Raw genomic sequence first — 20,585 nt, 5'->3', positions numbered from 1 at the left:
ATGCACTTACGTGTTTTTGGATTACGATATACACGTATGGCATGCTAACACGCATCATGTTTGTGAAGAATTGAAGCACTGACATCCCGGTGTTTGTTTGCACATGAAATGTCAAGCACTTTGTTATTGCACTTTATTGTGGATTTTACTTTTTACCAATATTCATACTCATACTGAGCACCTGTCACTTTCAGTTAGAGTGTGCTATGTTATTGTGTATTAATTCACTGTGCATATATTGTATTTTGGCACAGTCTAGTCAGCAAACGCATGACCTGTTTTGCACTTTATTGTGGATTTTACTTTAACCAATATTCATACTCATACTGAGCACTTTTTACTTTCAGTTAGAGTGTGCAATGTTATTGTGTGTTATGTATACTGTGCATATATTGTATTTTGGCACGGTCTAGTCAGCAAACGCATGACCTGTTTTGCACTTTCAGCACTTGGCACTTACATATTTTTGGGGGGGATTATTTATCATTAGTTGTCAATACCTTTCAATACAGTGTGGTTTACTTTATATGTATTTTTATATCATTGCACCTACTAGTTTTTCATGTGAAGCGCTTCACCAATATTGTTTTTTTTATGTCATACATCCTGTGGTATTGGGAATAGGTGGTAGCAGCTTGCATATATTTGGGGTTGTGTTTGTTCATACCAGTGGAGCGCAGGGGGATTATATATTTTTATATTTGTGTGTATAAGTGGGTGCTGCTGTGACCGACGGCTGGAACCGAACAGAATCAGCAAGGGAGAATGTCACCAGCACACCGAGGATCACCAATATGGGTCCAAAAGTTTTAATGAACGATCACATAGTTACAGCATGGCAACGTTTCGGAGTCTTGCAGGACCCCTTCATCAGGCATGTAAAGCATGACAACAGACACCTTAACCTAGCAACAATAATATATCCGAAAATCTCAAAAGGCATTAAAAAGTGCGTGTGAAAAAAATGTAAACCGCACTGCAAAAAGCACCAGAAAAATGTATCAACTGCAGTCATAGGTGTGAACCTAGCCTAGGTATAATCCAGACAAACACTGATCATTTTTAACCTGAACTCACAAAAAGCAGCCTAGCTTCTGCACATTTTTACCCTGATATTTATAAGCTAAACCCTTATAGCTATCCGTTTCTTCATAATTTGAATGTCCCTGTAATTAACCCTTTGGAAGTAGAAGCTGATGTGTTTATTACATTACACCCCTGTAACCCAACCTGCAACCCAAGGGCCGCATGTGGTCCTTTGGTACTCATAGTGCTTCCGTCAGTTCCCCGCAGCCAGTAAAGAGAACCGTGATTTGTAAAGAGGCTGTAATGGGAGTGATGTCTACTAGTCTCAGGTAACTTTCCTCCAGTCTCAAACAGTCTTCTGCAGCATAGCTCCATCCTTAAACAACACCGGTAGCATATCACCAGTTTCTGACATCTCGGCACAGTCAGCAGCCTCTGACAATTCACTGTAGCATTACATATACTGAATATTAGTTGCAGTCCCCTGGGGATGTCAGGGTTTGCATTTGAGCCCACCCATATCTAGTAAGTTGACCACACCCTGTGCACCCTTTTAACTCAATGCAGATTCTCACTGGAACAATGAAGGAAGAGAATAAAGAATAATGTAACAATGTAATGTAGAGGGCAATGTTTGGCCTAGATGCACATATGACAGACTTACTGATTCTCACAGACAAGGTGTTCTGCCTCCAGCAGGGAAATTAAGTGTTGTCCTGTCTGCAGTATTACATTTGCCCATTAGATGGAGCCCATAATAAATTTACTGTTTTACCGAAACTAGAGACTGCTTAGCCTTGGTAAGAAAAAAAACTCTTTCTCTCTAAGAAAAGAAAGAAAGGGAAAAAAAAGTGGAGCTCTATTTAAGAACTGAGGGAAATGAATCAGACATAATTCTCTGTAGCATGTCATGTACTGAACTTATATCCCTAACAGGCAGCATCGCTGGCAGGCATGGACTCATTGCCATATACAGCCTAATTATTTCATTGTCTTTGTATATTTCTTATAATCAAAAATATGTTGTTCTTTTTTTTTTTAATAGGTTCACCCTGCTGGGGAAGAGAAGCAACACACTGGTCTCCCCAGTGAATGGCTGTGTGTGTGCGCGCGGGCGCACTCTCATGCCAAGTGTAGTGTGTAATAGGAAAGCAAAGGGACTGGCAGGAACACCAGGGAGTTCATGCAATAGAAAGAGGACAGGAAATGTTGGGTTGACATATTCTTTAACCACTTGCCAACCGCAGATAGCCGAATGACGGCTTCACAGCTGATCACGTGATGTGGTAAAAGGCCAATCACAGCGGCCTTTTACCACGTGATCAGCCATGTCCAATGACACAGCAGATCACCGGTAAATGCTGTTGCCGGTTATCGTACTGCCGATAACTGGCAATTGTCAGAGGACAGATCGGCACCAATCATCAGGGCACTGATTATCAGTGCCCTGATGATCAGTGCCACCCACCAGTGCCCAACAGTGCCACCCATCAGTGCTTCCAGTCAGTGCCCATCAGTGCCATCAGTCACTGCCCATTAGTGCTGCCTGTCAGTGCCCATCATTGTTGCATATCAGTGCCAGCTCATCAGTTCTGCCTATCAGTACCCACCAGTGCCGCCTATCAATGCCCATCATTGTTGCATATCAGTGCCCGTCAGTGCTACCTATCAGTGCAGCCTCATCAAAGCATATCAGTGAAGGAGAAAAATTATCTGTTTGCAAAATTTTATAATAAAAACAAAGAAAAACTATTTTTTTCAAAATTTTTGCTTTTTTTTGTTTATAGTGCAAAAAATAAAACACCCAGCGGCGAGTCCATACCACCAAAAGAAAGCTCTATTTGTGTGAAAAAAAAATATAAAAAAATTCATATGGGTGAGGTGTTGCATGCCCGTGCAATTGTCACTCAAAGTGCGACAGCGCTGAAAGCTGAAAATTGACCTGGGCAGGAAGGGGGTATAAGTGCATGATAGGCAAGTGGTTAAAACAAATCTATTTTAGTTGTGTATCTTCTCTTGTTCTCAGCCTCCTCCAAATCTCACAGTTCCCTTTTTTTTCTTTTCTTGCTGTGATCCGACCCTCGGTTAGAGGGAGGCTACGTTCCTTTTCAATGGTCCCACTGTATGTAAGAATGTAGCCACCCTCTCTTGGGACTGTGGACTATGGGATTTGTAGTGCTCATAGATCAGTGCACATGACTGCGACTAACAGACACTGCGCATTCTGAACAAGTAAAAGTGAGAAGCGCAAGAAGGCAGAAAAACACAGCATGAAACCATTTCATGTAAAATAAATGACAGGGCCATTATTAGTAGTGTATGGATTATCTTTGGAGAATAAGGATATCATTTGGTGTCACTTTAGGGTTGCATATACTGTGTATGACAAGTGCAAGCTTTATGTAAGTATGAGGATTGTTAAACTAATTGCTAAGCCAAGCTCAAAATATATATTATATATATTGGTATTTCTGGGTTTTCTGTTCAAGCGTTCCATTATATCATCTTAGGGAACCATTAATATAATGCTAGAGATTATAATGAATACAGTTGAACTTTCTTCTACAAAAAGAAAAACAACATTGTTCTATTTTATTTCTTATATAATGTATTTCTTTTCTCTGCAGAGTTTGGTCTGCTTGCTTCTGGTCTCTCAGTTCTTTAACCAGATTTTTGAGACCTTTCTTCCATACTGGATGCAGAAGAGAACTAACAGACAAGTGGCTGACAAAGCCAAACCACTGAATGCAGCCTCTAAGTACACTTTGTTGGAGCAGATTCACCTAGAAAAGGACATGTACACTTATTTGGTGAGTATTAGCAGAAGCACACGGAGCCTCTTACATAAGAAAAAACACTGTAGGGAAGGTGGTATGAATACATTGGGGAGATTTACTAAAACTGATGCACACAGCGTCTGGTGCAGCAGTACATAGTAACCAATCAGCTTCCAGGTTTTATCATCAAAGCTTAATTGAACAAGCTGAAGTTAGATACTGATTGGTTATTATGCACAGCGGTATCTGATTCCATATGAACCAGTTTTAGGGTTCATTCACACTTGACTTTATTTCTAACTCTTGCCAAACAACACTATAGCGTTTGACAGGCATTAGGCATTTGGGAAGCATTTTTAACGCTCCTTAAACGCTCCCCAAATGCCCTATGTACGGTTTTGAGGCAGTTGATAGGCGTTTGCCAAGCCTTTAAACCGCACCACAAACGCTTATAATGAAGTTAAATTATATTAATGCTCCACAACCGCGTCGCAAACGCCTGCCAGGCGTTTGTGGAGCGGCACCATAGACTTGAATGGGAGGCTTCAACTCCTGACTCTACACAGGACTCCTGACTCTACACTAAAGCTTCAGTGTGAACAGCACTGTTTGCTGACGTGCAGAATTTTCATAGGTGTTTGAGAAGCATTAAAAACGCTTCCCAAAAACCTGTCTGCTACCTGCTGACAAAGCTAGTGTGAACTGAGACTTAGTAAATCTCCCCCATTGTGTCGCAGATCTCCTAGCAAGGTAACATTCTTTTAGGTCCTCGGGAAGTGTAAAGGGTGTAAAATAAATGCAAGAATATAAAGCATACTCCATTTTATCATTTTGGAAATATTTATGCTGCTTCTTTCCTGTAATACAAGGAGCTAAAGTTTTATACTCTTTAGTCTGTATAACAGCAATATAGTGGCAGAACGAAGTCAATTACCAATTATTTTCATTTTATTATTTTTTGTTCATTTTAAGATTATACAACTGATTTGTTTTAATGTGGTTTTCATGTTTGTCTAGCCACAGAGTCTCCTATACTTAGAATTCAGTTGGAAGTTAGATGATTGACCTTTTTTTCCTAAACACCATCTGTACTGCATCAAATTGCTGCCAGGACTGGATTGCAGTGTTATGCCCTACAGTTCTGCAGCTGACTTTTTTGGCCCTGTACATAAGGCAATAGTATATTGCATTGACGTACTGTGCGGATTCAATTCAGGTCACTGGTGAGGTGATATTAAACTTGTCCACTATTATTAGTACCTCTGTATGTATATATGTGTGTATATGTATGTATGTATGTGTATATATATTTACCGTATTTTTCGCTCCATAAGACGCACCTGACCATAAGACGCACCTAGGTTTTAGAGGTGAAAAACAAGAAAAAAAAATATTCTGAACCAATGGACTGCAGACACAGTACAGGGGATGACCAGAGACTGCGGACACAGTGCAGGAGATGACCAGAGACTGCGGACACAGTGCAGGAGATGACCAGAGACTGCGGGGACAGTGCAGGGGATGACCAGAGACTGCGGACAGTGCAGGGGATGACCAGAGACTGCGGACAGTGCAGGGGATGACCAGAGACTGCGGACAGTGCAGGGGATGACCAGAGACTGCGGACAGTGCAGGGGATGACCAGAGACTGCGGACAGTGCAGGGGATGACCAGAGACTGCGGACAGTGCAGGGAATGACCAGAGACTGCGGACAGTGCATGGAATGACCAGAGACTGCGGACAGTGCAGGGAATGACCAGAGACTGCGGACAGTGCAGGGGATGACCAGAGACTGCGGACAGTGCAGGGGATGACCAGAGACTGCGGACAGTACAGGGAATGACCAGAGACTGCGGACACAGTACAGGGAATGACCAGAGACTGCAGACAGTACAGGGAATGACCAGAGACTGCAGACAGTGCAGGGAGTGACCAGAGACTGCAGACAGTACAGGAGATGACCAGAGACTGCGGCCAGTGCAGGGAATGACCAGAGACTGCGGACAGTACAGGGAATGACCAGAGACTGCGGACAGTGCAGGGAATGACCAGAGACTGCGGACAGTGCAGGGGATGACCAGAGACTGCGGACAGTACAGGGAATGACCAGAGACTGCGGACACAGTACAGGGAATGACCAGAGACTGCGGACAGTACAGGGGATGACCAGAGACTGCGGACAGTGCAGGGGATGACCAGAGACTGCGGACAGTACAGGGAATGACCAGAGACTGCGGACAGTGCAGGGAATGACCAGAGACTGCGGACAGTGCAGGGAATGACCAGAGACTGCGGACAGTGCAGGGAATGACCAGAGACTGCGGACAGTGCAGGGGATGACCAGAGACTGCGGACAGTACAGGGAATGACCAGAGACTGCGGACACAGTACAGGGAATGACCAGAGACTGCGGACACAGTACAGGGAATGACCAGAGACTGCAGACAGTACAGAGAATGACCAGAGACTGCAGACAGTACAGAGAATGACCAGAGACTGCAGACAGTACAGGGGATGACCAGAGACTGCAGACAGTACAGGAGATGACCAGAGACTGCGGACAGTGCAGGGAATGACCAGAGACTGCAGACAGTACAGGAGATGACCAGAGACTGCGGACAGTGCAGGGGATGACCAGAGACTACGGACACAGTACAGGGAATGACCAGAGACTGCAGACAGTGCAGGGAATGACCAGAGACTGCAGACAGTGCAGGAGATGACCAGAGACTGCAGACAGTGCAGGGAATGACCAGAGACTGCAGACAGTGCAGGGAATGACCAGAGACTGCAGACAGTGCAGGGAATGACCAGAGACTGCAGACAGTGCAGGGAATGACCAGAGACTGCTGACCTTTGGGGAGGGAGGGGGAGCGGGTACCTGAATTTGACAGGTACCCGCTCTCACTTCCGCGGAGTTGCCTTCCCTCTTCTTCCCGGGCCGGCTTCTGTGACAGCCGGGTGCCCACTGCGCATGTGCGAGAAGCTCTGCGCTTTGTGAATGGCCCGGCGCCTTCTGGGACCTTTCATGTGTCCCAGAAGACACCAGATCATTCACAAAGCGCAGCACATGCGCAGTGGGCACCCGGCTGTCACAGAAGCCAGCGCGGGAAGACTGTGCAGCACTGGAGCGAGGAACAGGTAAGGCCCTGCAGGAGACAACAGCTGAGCGGCCGGTCCGGTATTCTGACATGGTGGCCGCAAAAATACCGGACCGGCCGCTTTATATTCGCTCCATAAGACGCACTGACATTTTCCCCCCTTTTTTGGGGGGAAAAAAGTGCGTCTTATGGAGCGAAAAATACGGTATATGTGTGTGTATGTAGTTATGTAAATAAATATATATATATATATATACAGTGGGGCACCCCAGCTAAAAATTTGTATTAATGTGCATAAAGAAGCCAAGGAAAGATGGAAAAATCTCCAAACGGCATCAAATTACAGATTAGACATTCTTATAATATGTCAACAAAAGTTAGATTTTATTTCCATCATTTACACTTTCAAAATAACACAAAACAAAAAAATGGCGTCTGCAAAAGTTTGGGCACCCTGCAGAGTTAATATCTTGTACTGCCCCCTTTGGCAAGTATCACAGCTTGTAAACGCTTTTTGTAGCCAGCCAAGAGTCTTTCAATTCTTGTTTGAGGTATCTTTGCCCATTCTTCCTTACAAAAGTCTTCCAGTTCTTTGAGATTTCTGGGCTGTCTGTCACGCACTGCTCTTTTAAGGTCTATCCATAGATTTTCAATTATGTTGAGGTCAGGAGATTGTGAAGGCCATGGCAAAACCTTCAGTTTACGCCTCTTGATGTAATCCCCCGTGGATTTTGAGGTGTGTTTAGGATCATTATCCATTTGTAGAAGCCATCCTCTCTTTAACTTCAGCTTTTTCACAGATGGCATCAAGTTACCATCCAAAATTTGCTGAAATTTTATTGAATCCATTTTTCCTTCTACTCGTGAGATGTTCCCTGTGCCACTGTTGACATATTATAAGAATGTCTAATCTGTAATTTGGTGCCTTTTGGAGATTTTTCCATCTTTCCTTGGCTTCTTTATGCACATTAATACAAATTTTTAGCTGGGGTGCCCAAACTTTCGATCCCCACTGTGTGTATATATATATATATATATATATATATATATATATATATATACCATTCTCTACATTCTCTTATATTACAACATAGCTATGTTAAAGTATGTAATCCCTCACCTTGTAAAACAACCCATTCCGTTTAAATTAGAAATGAAAGGCAAAACATTTGTGTATAGATGCAAAAAAAACCATTATAAACACTGTTTTCCCTTTTTTTTTTTTTATAAGTGATACCCTCTGTTCTCAGCTGCATAAGAGCTGGGGGAAGAGAAACAGCAGTACACTAAACTTCCCAGTGAATGGGGGTGGGGGGTGTGTGTCAGCACAAGTCTGATCATTGGAGAAGAGCAGACTTAGTTTACAGCATAGCTAGAGAACTACCCACAATGTATTCTCCTGCCTAGCATGGTCAGCTTTTAATAGGAAAGCAGAGGGACTTGCAGGAACACCAGGGATTTCACACAAAGGAAGCAATACATAGAAAACAGTATACTTTTTCATACAAGTACATGGTACAGCAGGTACATATCAGAAATATGAAATGATGGATTTATATATTCTATAATAATATTAACATTAGCGTTTATCCCGAGTGTAGCTCGGGGTAAAATTTCAATACCAAGAGCGGTAACCCTGAGCTACACTCGGGCTTACCATGCGGCGTTGCTCTGGGGGTCCCTGCAGCACTTACCTTGTCCTTCGCTCCCGCTATGTGTCCCCTGCAGCGTCCCCGGCCATCTCCTCCGGCCGATGCCGGCATCCGGCTTCTGTGTTCCGGTCCCTGTGACGTCGGGACGGGCGGGAAATTTGAAATTTTAAAAAAATTTCATTTTTGCTGTCATTGCTGTTTCAATGCATTTCACATACATTTTGTCCCTACTGCTTTGTTCTGTGCCCTGTCTGCATTTTGACTGTTCTTTCTGCCTGGAAACTTAGAAAAGTCCATGGCGTCCAAAAAGCGTCCCTTTACGTCAAAAGCGGTTTTAGAACAGCGATAGTAAATCAGAACCACTTGCAGAATTGAGTGATAATGATTTGTGGACAAATTCGTCATCAGACACTGAAAACGATTTTGCGATTTTGCTCAGTGATGTGCGAATTTGCCTCTGTATTTCAAATTTCAGTGTTTTTGGTTTGATTATATTATTGAATCAAATTTATTATTATTATATTATTATTTTTTATGATTATTTATTAAATTATCATTTATGATTTCGTGTTTCAAGTTTTATCATATCTGGGATGTTTACTAGACTCTTGTTCGTACAGATTTCAGTGAGTTATTCCTAAAAATTACCGCCTACAATAAAAAACTACATATTTCCATGCAAAAAAATGGTACCGCTTTCAGCACAAAAAATCTGAAAGAATCATACTGCCGAGGAGGTTAATGGATACGTAAATATAAAATATCAATTGGTTAAAATACTTATTTTTCCTGGTTAAAATACTGTTCTGTAAAAATTAAAATTTAAATAACAACCCTCAACTCATATAAATAATAAATTATAAATTCAAATAAAAAGTGCAAAAAATATATAATATAAAAAAAATAAAACATATAAGTGTCCAAAAAAACATATAAAGTCCTTATTCTCAAATTCCTTAGTGCTCCAACCAAAAAAACTTTCTCCTTTTAGTATGTGCTTCCACCATCCACAAGTGCTGTAACCAACATAAACCACACTCACCAGATATTGGTGTTTTACATGCCTTTTAGGACTTTTAGAGATCCTATACTCCCTCTACAGCCTCCAGGACTCCATTCCTCCAGATAGTGATTAGATTCTCCTTCCAATCACTCCTGATATATCCTTCCAAACCAGCTCCACAGTAGTGCAAGAGAAAAAATTGTATATAGTGTAATATTGCTAGTACTCCTTATATTAGTATTAGTAATACCAGGCCACTCACATTTCACAAAATCAATAAAAGCATTGTTTATTTGCCTTCATCCAGCCAAACATCATTTCCATAACATCCAAAGACAGCCTCAGAAACCTCACAGCCTTATTGCAGAGGATGACAGAGTGTCTCTCTAACCAACATCAAAGATGGCCGCTTGGAACGCACCGCTCAGTGTGCGTTCCACTCACCGGAAGTTGTGTAGGACGGATAGACTGGAAGTGCGTCGACGCATTTCTTGAGAACACCCTGTGGGAGGGGTGACACGCGTCGACGCACTTCTGGTCTGCCCTCTGCTATAGGACTCCCTAAAAGTCCTAAAAGGCATGTAAATCACCAATATCTGGTGAGTGCGGTTTATGTTGGTTACAGCACTGGTGGATGGTGGAAGCACATACTAAAAGGAGAAAGTTTTTTAGGTTGGAGCACTAAGGAATTTGAGAATAAGGACTTTATATGTTTTTTTGGACACATATTTTTTATATTTATTTTTTTTTATATTATTATATATTTTGTTTTCACTTTTTATTTGAATTTATAATGTATTATTATTTATATGTTTTGAGGGTTGTTATTTAAATTTTTATGGGTTTTGTTTTGCATTTATATTGTTTTATATTATTTGGTGTATTGCACTAGTATACAGCAGCAGCTCATACCTTTTTTGGGGGTGTGGTTCTACTGTGGCGCTGGAGTTTGAAATTTATAAAATACTGTTCCAGCCCTCACCATTCTCTGCCGCTCACACTTCCAAAAAAAATAGCATTCTGGCCACATGATCTCTGTTGAAGAGGATTAGATATAGCTAATCCTAACATGGGATCCTAGGCTTTTTCATGGGACTAGCACTGGAGGGGGGGGGGGATATTGGAGCAGCATTTTCTCCAGGAAGCTTAGGTGTTACTACAGCCCTATTGCTCTTTATTTATTCCAACATAGCCTAAACAATTTAGATATACAGTATGCAAATGTATTGTGCAAGCAAAAAGCAGCATTCAGCCCTGTTTAACACTAGTGCGGCTTTGAAATCGTGCTACTTCGGCACGATTCCAAAGCTGCAGATTAGTCTGATTTGCAACTCCAAATTCATTGCAGCTTGCAATGTCCTTTAACAGAAGTCTACGCAAGTCACAATAAAATCAGGGAAAAAAAGTAGTGCAGGAATCTTCCTCAAAGTTGCTGCGACATGAATCACAGTGATTTGAACAGTTCTATTGCCGGCAACGGGGTGTGACTTGTCATGTGATTTTAAACTGTCAAACCACATGACAAATTGCACCTGTGTGAACCATGGCATAGAAAATGCAGCAAGGAGTGTGTTAAACAAATGCCCTGGTGTGGATAATCTTTTAAAGCTGTATAAAACCCCCAAAAATGTATTGCAGCTTACCAATTTTTAGCTGTGGTGGCTAGTTTGGTTTTCTTTTTAGGACTTTTTTTCTTTATTTTAACCTGGCAATCCTGCTGATGGGTTAAGGACCTTCTATGGACCTGCCCAGCTCTCCTAGAGTAACTGCCTGTCTCCTGGAATCTCCTCATTGCTCTTGAGACTGTGCTGGGAGGCACGTATTGATGTGCCATCCTGGAGGAGTTGGACTGCCTGTGCAACCTTTGTATGGTCCAGGTATCACCTCATGCTCCCAGTAGTGATCCTGACCCTAGCCAAATGCAAAACTAGTGAAAAACAGTCAGAAAAGATGAGTAGGGAAAAAAAATGTCAGTGGCCTCCACCTGTAAAACCATCCCTGTTTTGGGGGTCATCTCATTGTTGCCCATCTAGTGCACCTGTTGTTAATTTCATTAACACCAAAGCAGCTGAAACTGATTAACAACCCCATCTGCTATTTAACTGACCAGATCGATATCCCTGGAGTTTACTTGACTTGATGCTATACTCTGATTAATAAGTGTTCCTTTAATTTTTTTGAGCAGTGTATTACATTTTGGGCTCAATACTCTTAAATATTTTCTCCTGGCTTTTTGACATATCATGTAAGAAAAATATGAACAGGGATTAGGAAAGGGCATGTTCTTAGACAGGTTAATTTGGTTTTTGATAGTTGGCTAACTGGCTGGCAGATTGAACTGGCTTTCTTATCCCCATTTTTGATAAGTGATACCAATCTATGTTCCTTGCTGAAAATAGCCATTATTAGACTGGGGTTGGCTGGCAAGTTGAACAGGGTAGCCCTATTTATATTTCGCATGCGATGCCCATCCATGTTCACTGTTGAAAAAGCCAGTTATAGACCTGGGTTGGTGACCAGTTTTTTTGTATGTAATTTTTGAGGTTTGTGGGTGCATTGGACACCCTGGCTGCCATTGTGTTATATGCTGGGTGTCAGTGTGCTCCTGTACCTTTAACAAGGGGTGGGCTCCCTCAGGTCCACCTGCCCTTGGTCTGTCCATTTAATGCATGTGCCTCTATAAGGAGGACTCTCAATATTTATACAGTTAGGACCACAGATACTCAGGGTGCCATGATGTGGCTCTGTGGCTTATGTATGTATTTGCAAATGTTTGCTAACGAAACCCCTGTTTTTAAACACATATTCTTAGACAGGTTAATTTGGTTTGTGATAGTTGGCTAACTGCCTGGCAGATTGAACTGGCTTTCTTATCCCCATTTTTGATAAGTGATACCTATCCATGTTCCTTGCTGAAAATAGCCATTATTAGACTGGGGTTGGCTGGCAAGTTGAACAGGGTAGCCCTATTTATATTTCGCATGCGATGCCCGTCCATGTTCACTGTGGAAAAAGCCAGTTATAGACCTGGGTTGGTGACTAGTTTTTTTGTATATTTTTTTTGGATTGAGAAAGGGTAGCCTGATGCCCCAGGATTATGTAATGCGGAAGACTTGTGCCAAAAGTGAATTTTACACTAATCTGTGCTTGGTCTCTGCATTAGTACATTGACAAGTGAGACATTGGGGGGGGGGGGCTGCAGAACAATAACAAGTTACACGATTATGGTGGGAAATGTGGGTCAGTAAACCCAAGTTTCTGTTCAGAATGTGTGTAGCTATTGTCCTATTTTGTCATGTCCTGACATTTTTCACTTTTTTTCCTAGGGAACATTTGATGACTACTTGGAGTTATTCTTGCTGTTTGGTTACGTCAGCCTCTTCTCATGTATCTTTCCTGCAGCAGCCATATTCGTTGTCGCGAACAATGTTTTTGAAGTGTACACGGATGCAATAAAAATATGCCGTGTCTTTAAACGTCCATTTTCAGAACCTTCTTCCAGCATTGGCATATGGATGGTTTGTATTCATTTCCTTTTATGATGCTTAATAGTATTTTGAGATGAACTTAAAGCGGAATTTTACGCATAACAACATCATAAAAAAATAATGTTCTTTTGCAAGGAACATACATTCCATATTAATAATTATGCTACCAAAATTAGTGTGTGCTGTAAATTGCCTCCAGCATTGTTCCTGTTTCTTCTTGCCAGAGCTGCCATTTTGTTATAGCCCAGAGCCCCTGAGCAGCAGTAAATCTTTAGGCTGTCAGCAGATCAGCCTCTTCAAATTAGGAACAGTGCCAAAAAGTAGAGAGCAACTAAGCATGTGCAGAGCAGGGTGAGACAGTGTATTACTGGATTTTAAACATTATAGGCACTTATTTTTAATGTTTTGCATAGCCATACCTGCACAACAGGACAGCCTGAAGTCATCTAGAAGGACTTAATTTTCTGACAAAAGTTTCACGTTAAACTAGAACTTCAGTTAAAACTTTGTGTGGGAGATTTAGAACCTTTTCTCTGTTTTAGCTGTCTGAATTCCCATTTGGGGAGACTTTTTCTACACTTCCTGTCCCAGATGCACAACAGGAAGTGATGGGATATTGCTCCTCTGGCAGTTATCCTTGGAACAGGTATCCATTTGGGAGATTTCCTCCTTTGCTTTAACATTTTAGCTTTTTCTCGATTTTATTGTATGGAAACCAGAATAGAAAGTGAGAGTGAATGGCTTTGGATGGGGTTCTACTTTAATAATCCTAAAATATAGGTTGGGAAGTAGAGTTTTACTCTTTCACATCTTATTGAAATTGGACTCTAGATAATACCTTGAAGCAGAGTAAGTGTAGCATGTGGATATGTTCATCTAAGAAACATTTGATCTCTATGTCCCCTATATAGAGATGAGAGTCAGTGCTTGACCTTTGGAGGCATGTAAAATAAAACATATACCCTCTGTCCGGTGGCCCCATGTCCACAATAATGATTTAAATACATCATAAAGGGCACTACTTTGTACAGTGTACAGCTCAATACACATTTAGCTATGTTCTCCTTACAGAATGTGTTTGTATCAGAGTCCTAGAGACATAATAAATTATATGTTATACAATAACAACATTTTATTCTCAAAACCTTTGAACATCAGCGCCATCCACAGGCCATTTAAAGAAATTGGATAACAGTTTTGAGTACTGTACATTTAAGATGTCCTAGAACAAATTCCATAGAATGGCCCCTTTTTAAAAACTATATGCACGTTGCTCATGTGACAACACCCAGGTCAGCTTAAAGGTTGTACAGGCCCCATGCACTGTATTGTAGGATGAGGCAGGGGACAGGCTTGCTGTCAATATGCACGATAACTGGAATTAACATTAGACAGTATAATTTTCCATTTTTTGTTTTCTTATAGTTGGCGTTTGAAACTATGGGTGTTATCGCAGTAGTCTCCAACTGTGCTCTTCTTGGTATGTCTCCACAAGTCAGAGCAATGCTTGAAGACTGGCACCTGTACCCCTTTCTGACAGTGGTTGCTTTAGAGGTACTCCTGAGTTTTCAACTATCTTTGTTTATTTTTACATACATATAGTACATTTTTTATGTTGTGCAGTTGCATTGCGATGTTCCTTTGATTGCATTACACACGTTTAGGGCTCACCACACATGTTACAATTTGATTGTACAATCTCCTTAAGATCTACCACCAAGGATGTAGTACAAGGGCCTGCCTGATAAGAGACATTGATTGGATAGTGTGGGTAGGTCTTCAAATTATATAGTTTTGGTAAATCTAAAGTTGATTGTACAGGCAGATTGTAAAGTGTGTGTTAGCCTTACATGGGTTACCATTCATCCCTATAAAAGAAGAACTTTGCTAGAAACTACACCAATGATGCAACAACAGTACCACATTAACCACTTGGCGACCAGCCATAGTAACTTTACTGCTGGCCGGTGGCTCTACTGATCCCGGGCAACATACCAGTTTGTCTCCCTGCTTATGCACCTGGGGTGCGCAGCAGTGCGATGTGCGACCGATGTGTCCACTGAACACAGCGGATTAAGGTGCTCAGTATCAGAACCGTTGTGATTGGCCCAGATACTATGTGACTGCAGTGCGATCACGTCACCTTGTAAACAACAGTAATGAATGGAATCTATTTATTACATCATTGTTTACTACTGTGTGTGATTGGTCATAGTAATCACATGGTACCTAGGCCAATCACAGCATCCTGTGCCATGTGATATCTGTAGCCAATCACAGCATCACAATAGTCATGAATGAAAACCATTCATGACAGTTCAAACGATTGCTGTTACAGTGATTATCACTATAACAAGCAGTCACAGTGTAAAAAAAAAAACCCTGATCACCCCCCCTAGAGTAGTACAATGTCACTATGGTAACACTGAACTGCTCTGATGACACTATGTAAAAAAAAAAAATTTTAGATTGAATAAAATGTTTTCTTTTTCCATATGGTCACCAGTCAGCATTCCTGATCACCGCCATGCCAGTCATATGATGACACTGTACTGCACTGATGACACTACATAAAAAAAAAAAAGTGAAAAAAATGTATTTAATTTCTTCATTTGCCAAAAAATTTAAATTTCAAAAAACTCGTCATGCCTCTTACTAAATAGCTTAGACTGTCTACTTTCCAAAAAGGGCCATTTGGGGGAGTAAATGAGATCATCGGCACCTCAGGATTGATCAATTTTCATATATATATATATATATATATATATATATATATATAATTATTATTAAACAGGATTTATATAGCACCGACAGTTTACTCAGCGCTTTACATTATGGTGGGAGACAGTACACGAGACAGTACAGTACAATACGATTCAATACACGAGGGGTTTGAGGGCCCTGCTCCTTGGAGCTTACAATCTAGGATATATATATATATATATATATATATATATCATAGTTTGTAGACTCTATAACGTTCACAGAGACTAAATAATATACACAGAAATGTAGCAGACTACATTTTGGCTTAAATTTCTGAAATTATTTGTTTGCAAAATTTTTTAACAGAAACTAAGAAAAATGTGTTTTCCGGGAATTTAATGTTTATATAGCAAAAAAAAGTGTTGGTTAAATAGCACAAAAAGAATGCTGAATTTGTGTGAAAAAATTATATAAATTTAATTTGTGTACAGTGTTGCATGACTTTGCATTTGCCAGTTAGAGTAGCACAGTGCTGAATAGCAAAAAACCACCCTGGTCATGAAGGGGGTAAAACCGTCCGTAGGTCAAGTGGTTAATAACACAAACATGGAGATGGAGTGTAGCTGTCCGCAGTTAGACTAATTACTCGTGTAAATAATAGTAGGTGAGAAATGTTGTCATCTTTCTCATCTTCCTTTTTGGCTATAGGGACCATATATTGCGGCACAGGCTCTATAAAAGGGTTCCTACTGTTGTAAGGAACATGGGATGTTCTATGATTGCAGGGACTTTCAATGTGTGTTTGTTATTGCCCAATGTCTCTACATTCCCATATTGTAGTTCTAAAATTGTTCACATTACATCTTAGTGTGTATAGGGATATTACTATGGAACTGGTATGGTTCCTTTTTTCTTCACTAACTGTCAGTGCAGATTACACATCATATTGAAGTATGGCGAGAGCAGCATGTAATAATCCTCAGAGGAGAAATGATGGAGTATTCTGTCACAATAGAAATGTACGTGCCTGCTTCATCTCCAACTAATGCCTGAGCAGTTTTGGATTGGGCATAGCAAGATGGATTCTTTTTAAATGTGCTGTCAATATGGAGCTGTCATGGTCACTTAAACACCATACACTTGTGTAAGCTAAGCAATGAGCAGGATAAGAGCTGCAGTATATATGTGTAGGAACTGACCCTTGTATAGGAACAAAATATTTTCTTAAAATTACATTGAACTGTGTTTATATTAATTATTTCCAATATCTACTTCTGAGTATTTATGGCAAGGCTGAAACTGAATGCTAAATGCACAAATATGTATTTATAGACAAATATGATATAATACACCAACTTGCAGTTGTCAGGAAATCTGATTATTGGAGTGGATAGTAAAATGCTTTTTAACCTTCAAAATGAAATGTAGTATATTGGCATAAATGTTACATTTTATTGCTGTATGTGGTCACCCTTCCCCATCAACATACCATAGCCGAGAGAACATTTACCAGACGTGTTTAGATCCCTTGATTGGTGCTTTTCAAGCTCCACTTCTAGATTCAATAGGTTGCCTGTCAGTACAGGGCAGAGAGGATAGGCACAGACACATATTTATATTACCATTTTTTTAGGATAGAACAATTTTATGAATTGCAAGATGTAGTAGAATACACTGTCAATTTTCAAACAACAAATGACTAGATTGTTATAAACATTACCTACTTTAAAAGCAGCTAATGACACTGAAACACGTGAATGACACCTATATGACACAGTAAGCACTCACTTATAACTGAAGATTTTCTGATTGTTTGAAAATACAGTTTTTACCGCAGGCAACCTTTACTTATGCTTTTTTCATGATATCTAAAGAAAATGACAGTGAACACTAAAAATGTAAGCAGCTAGCACTATAGGTGACAAACCAAATAAATACAATTAAAAAATGTATAGCTTTAGTATATGACAATAACATATGAAATGCATGCCATAAAAACAATCTGTGATTATAAATAATTTTATGGAAAAAGATCACACCTGTATATAAGAAAATAAATAAATATAGTGTCAACACACTACTGTGACAAAACAAGTGTCCGTGAAGAAAAGGAATGATAAAACAAATGTGTAAAATGAATGCCCAGAAGAATCAAAATCTTCCCTTATTGTGTTCCACTATCCTGTCCATCAAATGTGCTCTCTCCTGCATGCACAATCCTCCACCAAATGTGTTCAAACTAAACTCTCTCAGGGGTGTGGAAATTTTTGAAAAAAACTACTTGCCGAGGGGCTAAATCGGTGTTCCAATCTACTTGTCCCTCATGACAATCTACTTGTCCTGATAAAAAAAAACATACATTTTAACCAAAATCATATTTAAATCTGCTTTAACCACCTCCCGCCCCCCATATAAGAAATGACGGGCGCAAGGTGGTTCTCTTGTTCTGGGACGGCGTCATATGACGTGATCCCATTCTAACCGCACATGTGCGGCTCCGGGAGCACGCAGCGCGGCGATCGCCGGTGCGCTGTGTCCTTTGGACACAGCAGATCACCGATCAACAGAAAGAGCTGAAGATGTCGGCTCGGTCATGTGATCAGCTGTGTTCAGTCACAGCTGATTGCATGTAAATAGGCAAATGCCGGTTAACGGCATTTCTCTCCTCACAAGCTGTCACGCTGACATCTCGAGAAGAGAGGAGAGCCGGTAATCGGAATTCCTCGGAGGGGACATGTACACTGATGATCAGATCACTGATGATCAGTGTACCCTGATGATCAGTGTAGCCCCAGCAGTGTTACCTGTCAGTGCCCATCAATGCCAGCTGTCAGTGCTCATCCATGCCACCTGCCAGTGCCCATCAATGCCACATCAATGCCACATATCAGTGCCTACCAGTGCACATCAATGCAACATATCAGTGCCCATCTGAGCTGCCTTTCAGTGTCCCCTATCTGTGCCAGTCAGTGCTGCCTATCTGTGCCAGTCAGTGCTGCCTATCTGTGCCAGTCAGTGCCGCCTATCTGTTCCAGTCAGTGTGCATCAGTGCCAACTATCAGTGCCAGTCAGTGCTGCCTATCAGTGCCATATATGAGTGCTTTCAGTGCCCATCAGTGAAGCCTGTCAATGCCACCTACCAGTGCCACCTATCAGTGTCCATCACTGCAGCCTCATTAGCGCATATCAGTGAAAGAGCAAAATCACTTATTTACAAAATTTTAAAACAAAAACTAAGAAAAAACTCTTTTTTCAAAATTTTAAGTTGTTTTTGGTTTGTTTAGCAAAAAATAAAAAAACCCAGTGGTGATTAAATACCACCAAAAGAAAGCTCTATCTCTCTCAAATATTTGTTTGTAATGTTTTAGTTATTGTACATACTAACCAAGGGCAGATTTTGATTCTTAACTGGACTTCTACTTTAAGCCTTACCTAAAAGTCTTAACCTTAGAACAAAACCAAGCCCTAATTAAAAAGCCACTGAATTTTGTGTCACATGTGAAATAAACATATTTCATGGTTGTTTAACCAGTTTATATCATTGAGATGGTGTAAACTATGTACAAAGCAATATCTATTTTTCTTAACGTCTTCTTTGAAGATCTATTAACATTTTTTACAACGTGAAACATCTTGTGTACCACATACTCTGAATCTCAGCACTAAATTAATAATTGCAAAAATGTATTTATTTTTATTTTTTTATTTTAATGCACCTTTTATTTATGTGTGACTATTCAAAATGCATTCAAATGAGACAGTTAGACACTGTGGGCAGTAAGGACTCACACATACATATTTCCTTCCTGCCCAGTTACATCGCTAAATAATTGCACATACAGTAACATGGAATTTACTTTTTATCATTGGAATTGTTTCAGTGGTATATGTGCAGGTGTTTAGCTTTTGAATTTTCTTAACATTCAGATACGCTGTACTGAGGCGGGCTAAAATGAATGAAAAAAGCTTCACTTAATTACTTAGACAGTAGCTACAGGTATTTTTCGGTCTTGCTTTTATCACAAGTCCAAAAAATTGGAGGTATATCCCTCATTTAAGGATGCAAGTCATTCATTTATTCCGCTTTCTGGCCACCTGCATATCCAAAACTTGATTTATAATAAACATATACAGTAGCTTAATATAATAAAGACCTTCCATTCCAATCTGCATACAGTTATTTTAGGCTAGTTGGCCGTTATCAATGCTGTGCACAGAAGCCACGTTTAAAGAGTTGGGCTTATATAGGTTGACCACAATGTTCTCACTCATTAAGTGGGGGGCTGTTTGGTTCATTTTGGCCCACCTCATCATAACTTGTCTGGTTGTTCCACTCCAGCAGTCCATAAGCACTACTTTAAAGAAGGGCCAACTTTACATTTGGCCATTAAAGGTTAACTTATCCATTAACCTACAGGTTAGGGTTAATAATTTGCTAAAGGAAAAAATAAATAATTTGGCTGTTGTGGTTGACATCTATGCTGACTTTCCTTTGCTGTATACCTGTTTGGGATACTCATAGAGAAGTGTTGAGTGGCAGCTTGCATACTCCATGACAGGCATTGTACACTTGGTATTTTTTTTACAAACATTTTTATTAAGAGTTAGACTACAACAACCGCACTGTTAAGTGAGGTAGAATAGACATTTTGAAAGATATACATGAATTTTAAACAGAAATACAAAATACAAGTATAAAAAGAAAAAAAAAGAATACAAGTACATGAAGAAAGTAGTCAAAATTATGAGCAGATCAAGCACAAAATCATCTGAGGTTCAATACAGAAATACCTATAGATGACATCAATCGAGTAGTAAGTGTTGTTGCGTC

The 20,585-nt window shown here is 40.4% G+C and overlaps 1 protein-coding gene across 1 annotated transcript in view; it reads left to right on the top strand.

Annotated features, from left to right (window-relative positions):
- The window catches only part of ANO10 (anoctamin 10), a 156,393-nt gene that overhangs the window by 73,448 nt on the left and 62,360 nt on the right, over positions 1-20,585 (top strand). Inside the window, exons 9-11 of the mRNA XM_089690671.1 lie at positions 3,654-3,836; positions 12,887-13,078; positions 14,474-14,602. Coding sequence (XP_089546797.1) covers positions 3,654-3,836; positions 12,887-13,078; positions 14,474-14,602 — 504 coding nt within the window. The remainder of the gene's footprint in view (positions 1-3,653; positions 3,837-12,886; positions 13,079-14,473; positions 14,603-20,585) is intronic.

This window comes from Staurois parvus, unplaced genomic scaffold (genome assembly GCF_062004578.1).
Source record: "Staurois parvus isolate SC_StPar_1 unplaced genomic scaffold, SC_StPar_1.0 ptg000021l, whole genome shotgun sequence".
NCBI classification, from domain to species: domain Eukaryota; kingdom Metazoa; phylum Chordata; class Amphibia; order Anura; family Ranidae; genus Staurois; species Staurois parvus.
Note: the sequence above shows the minus strand (reverse complement) of the source record. Positions and strands in the feature narration are given on the sequence as shown.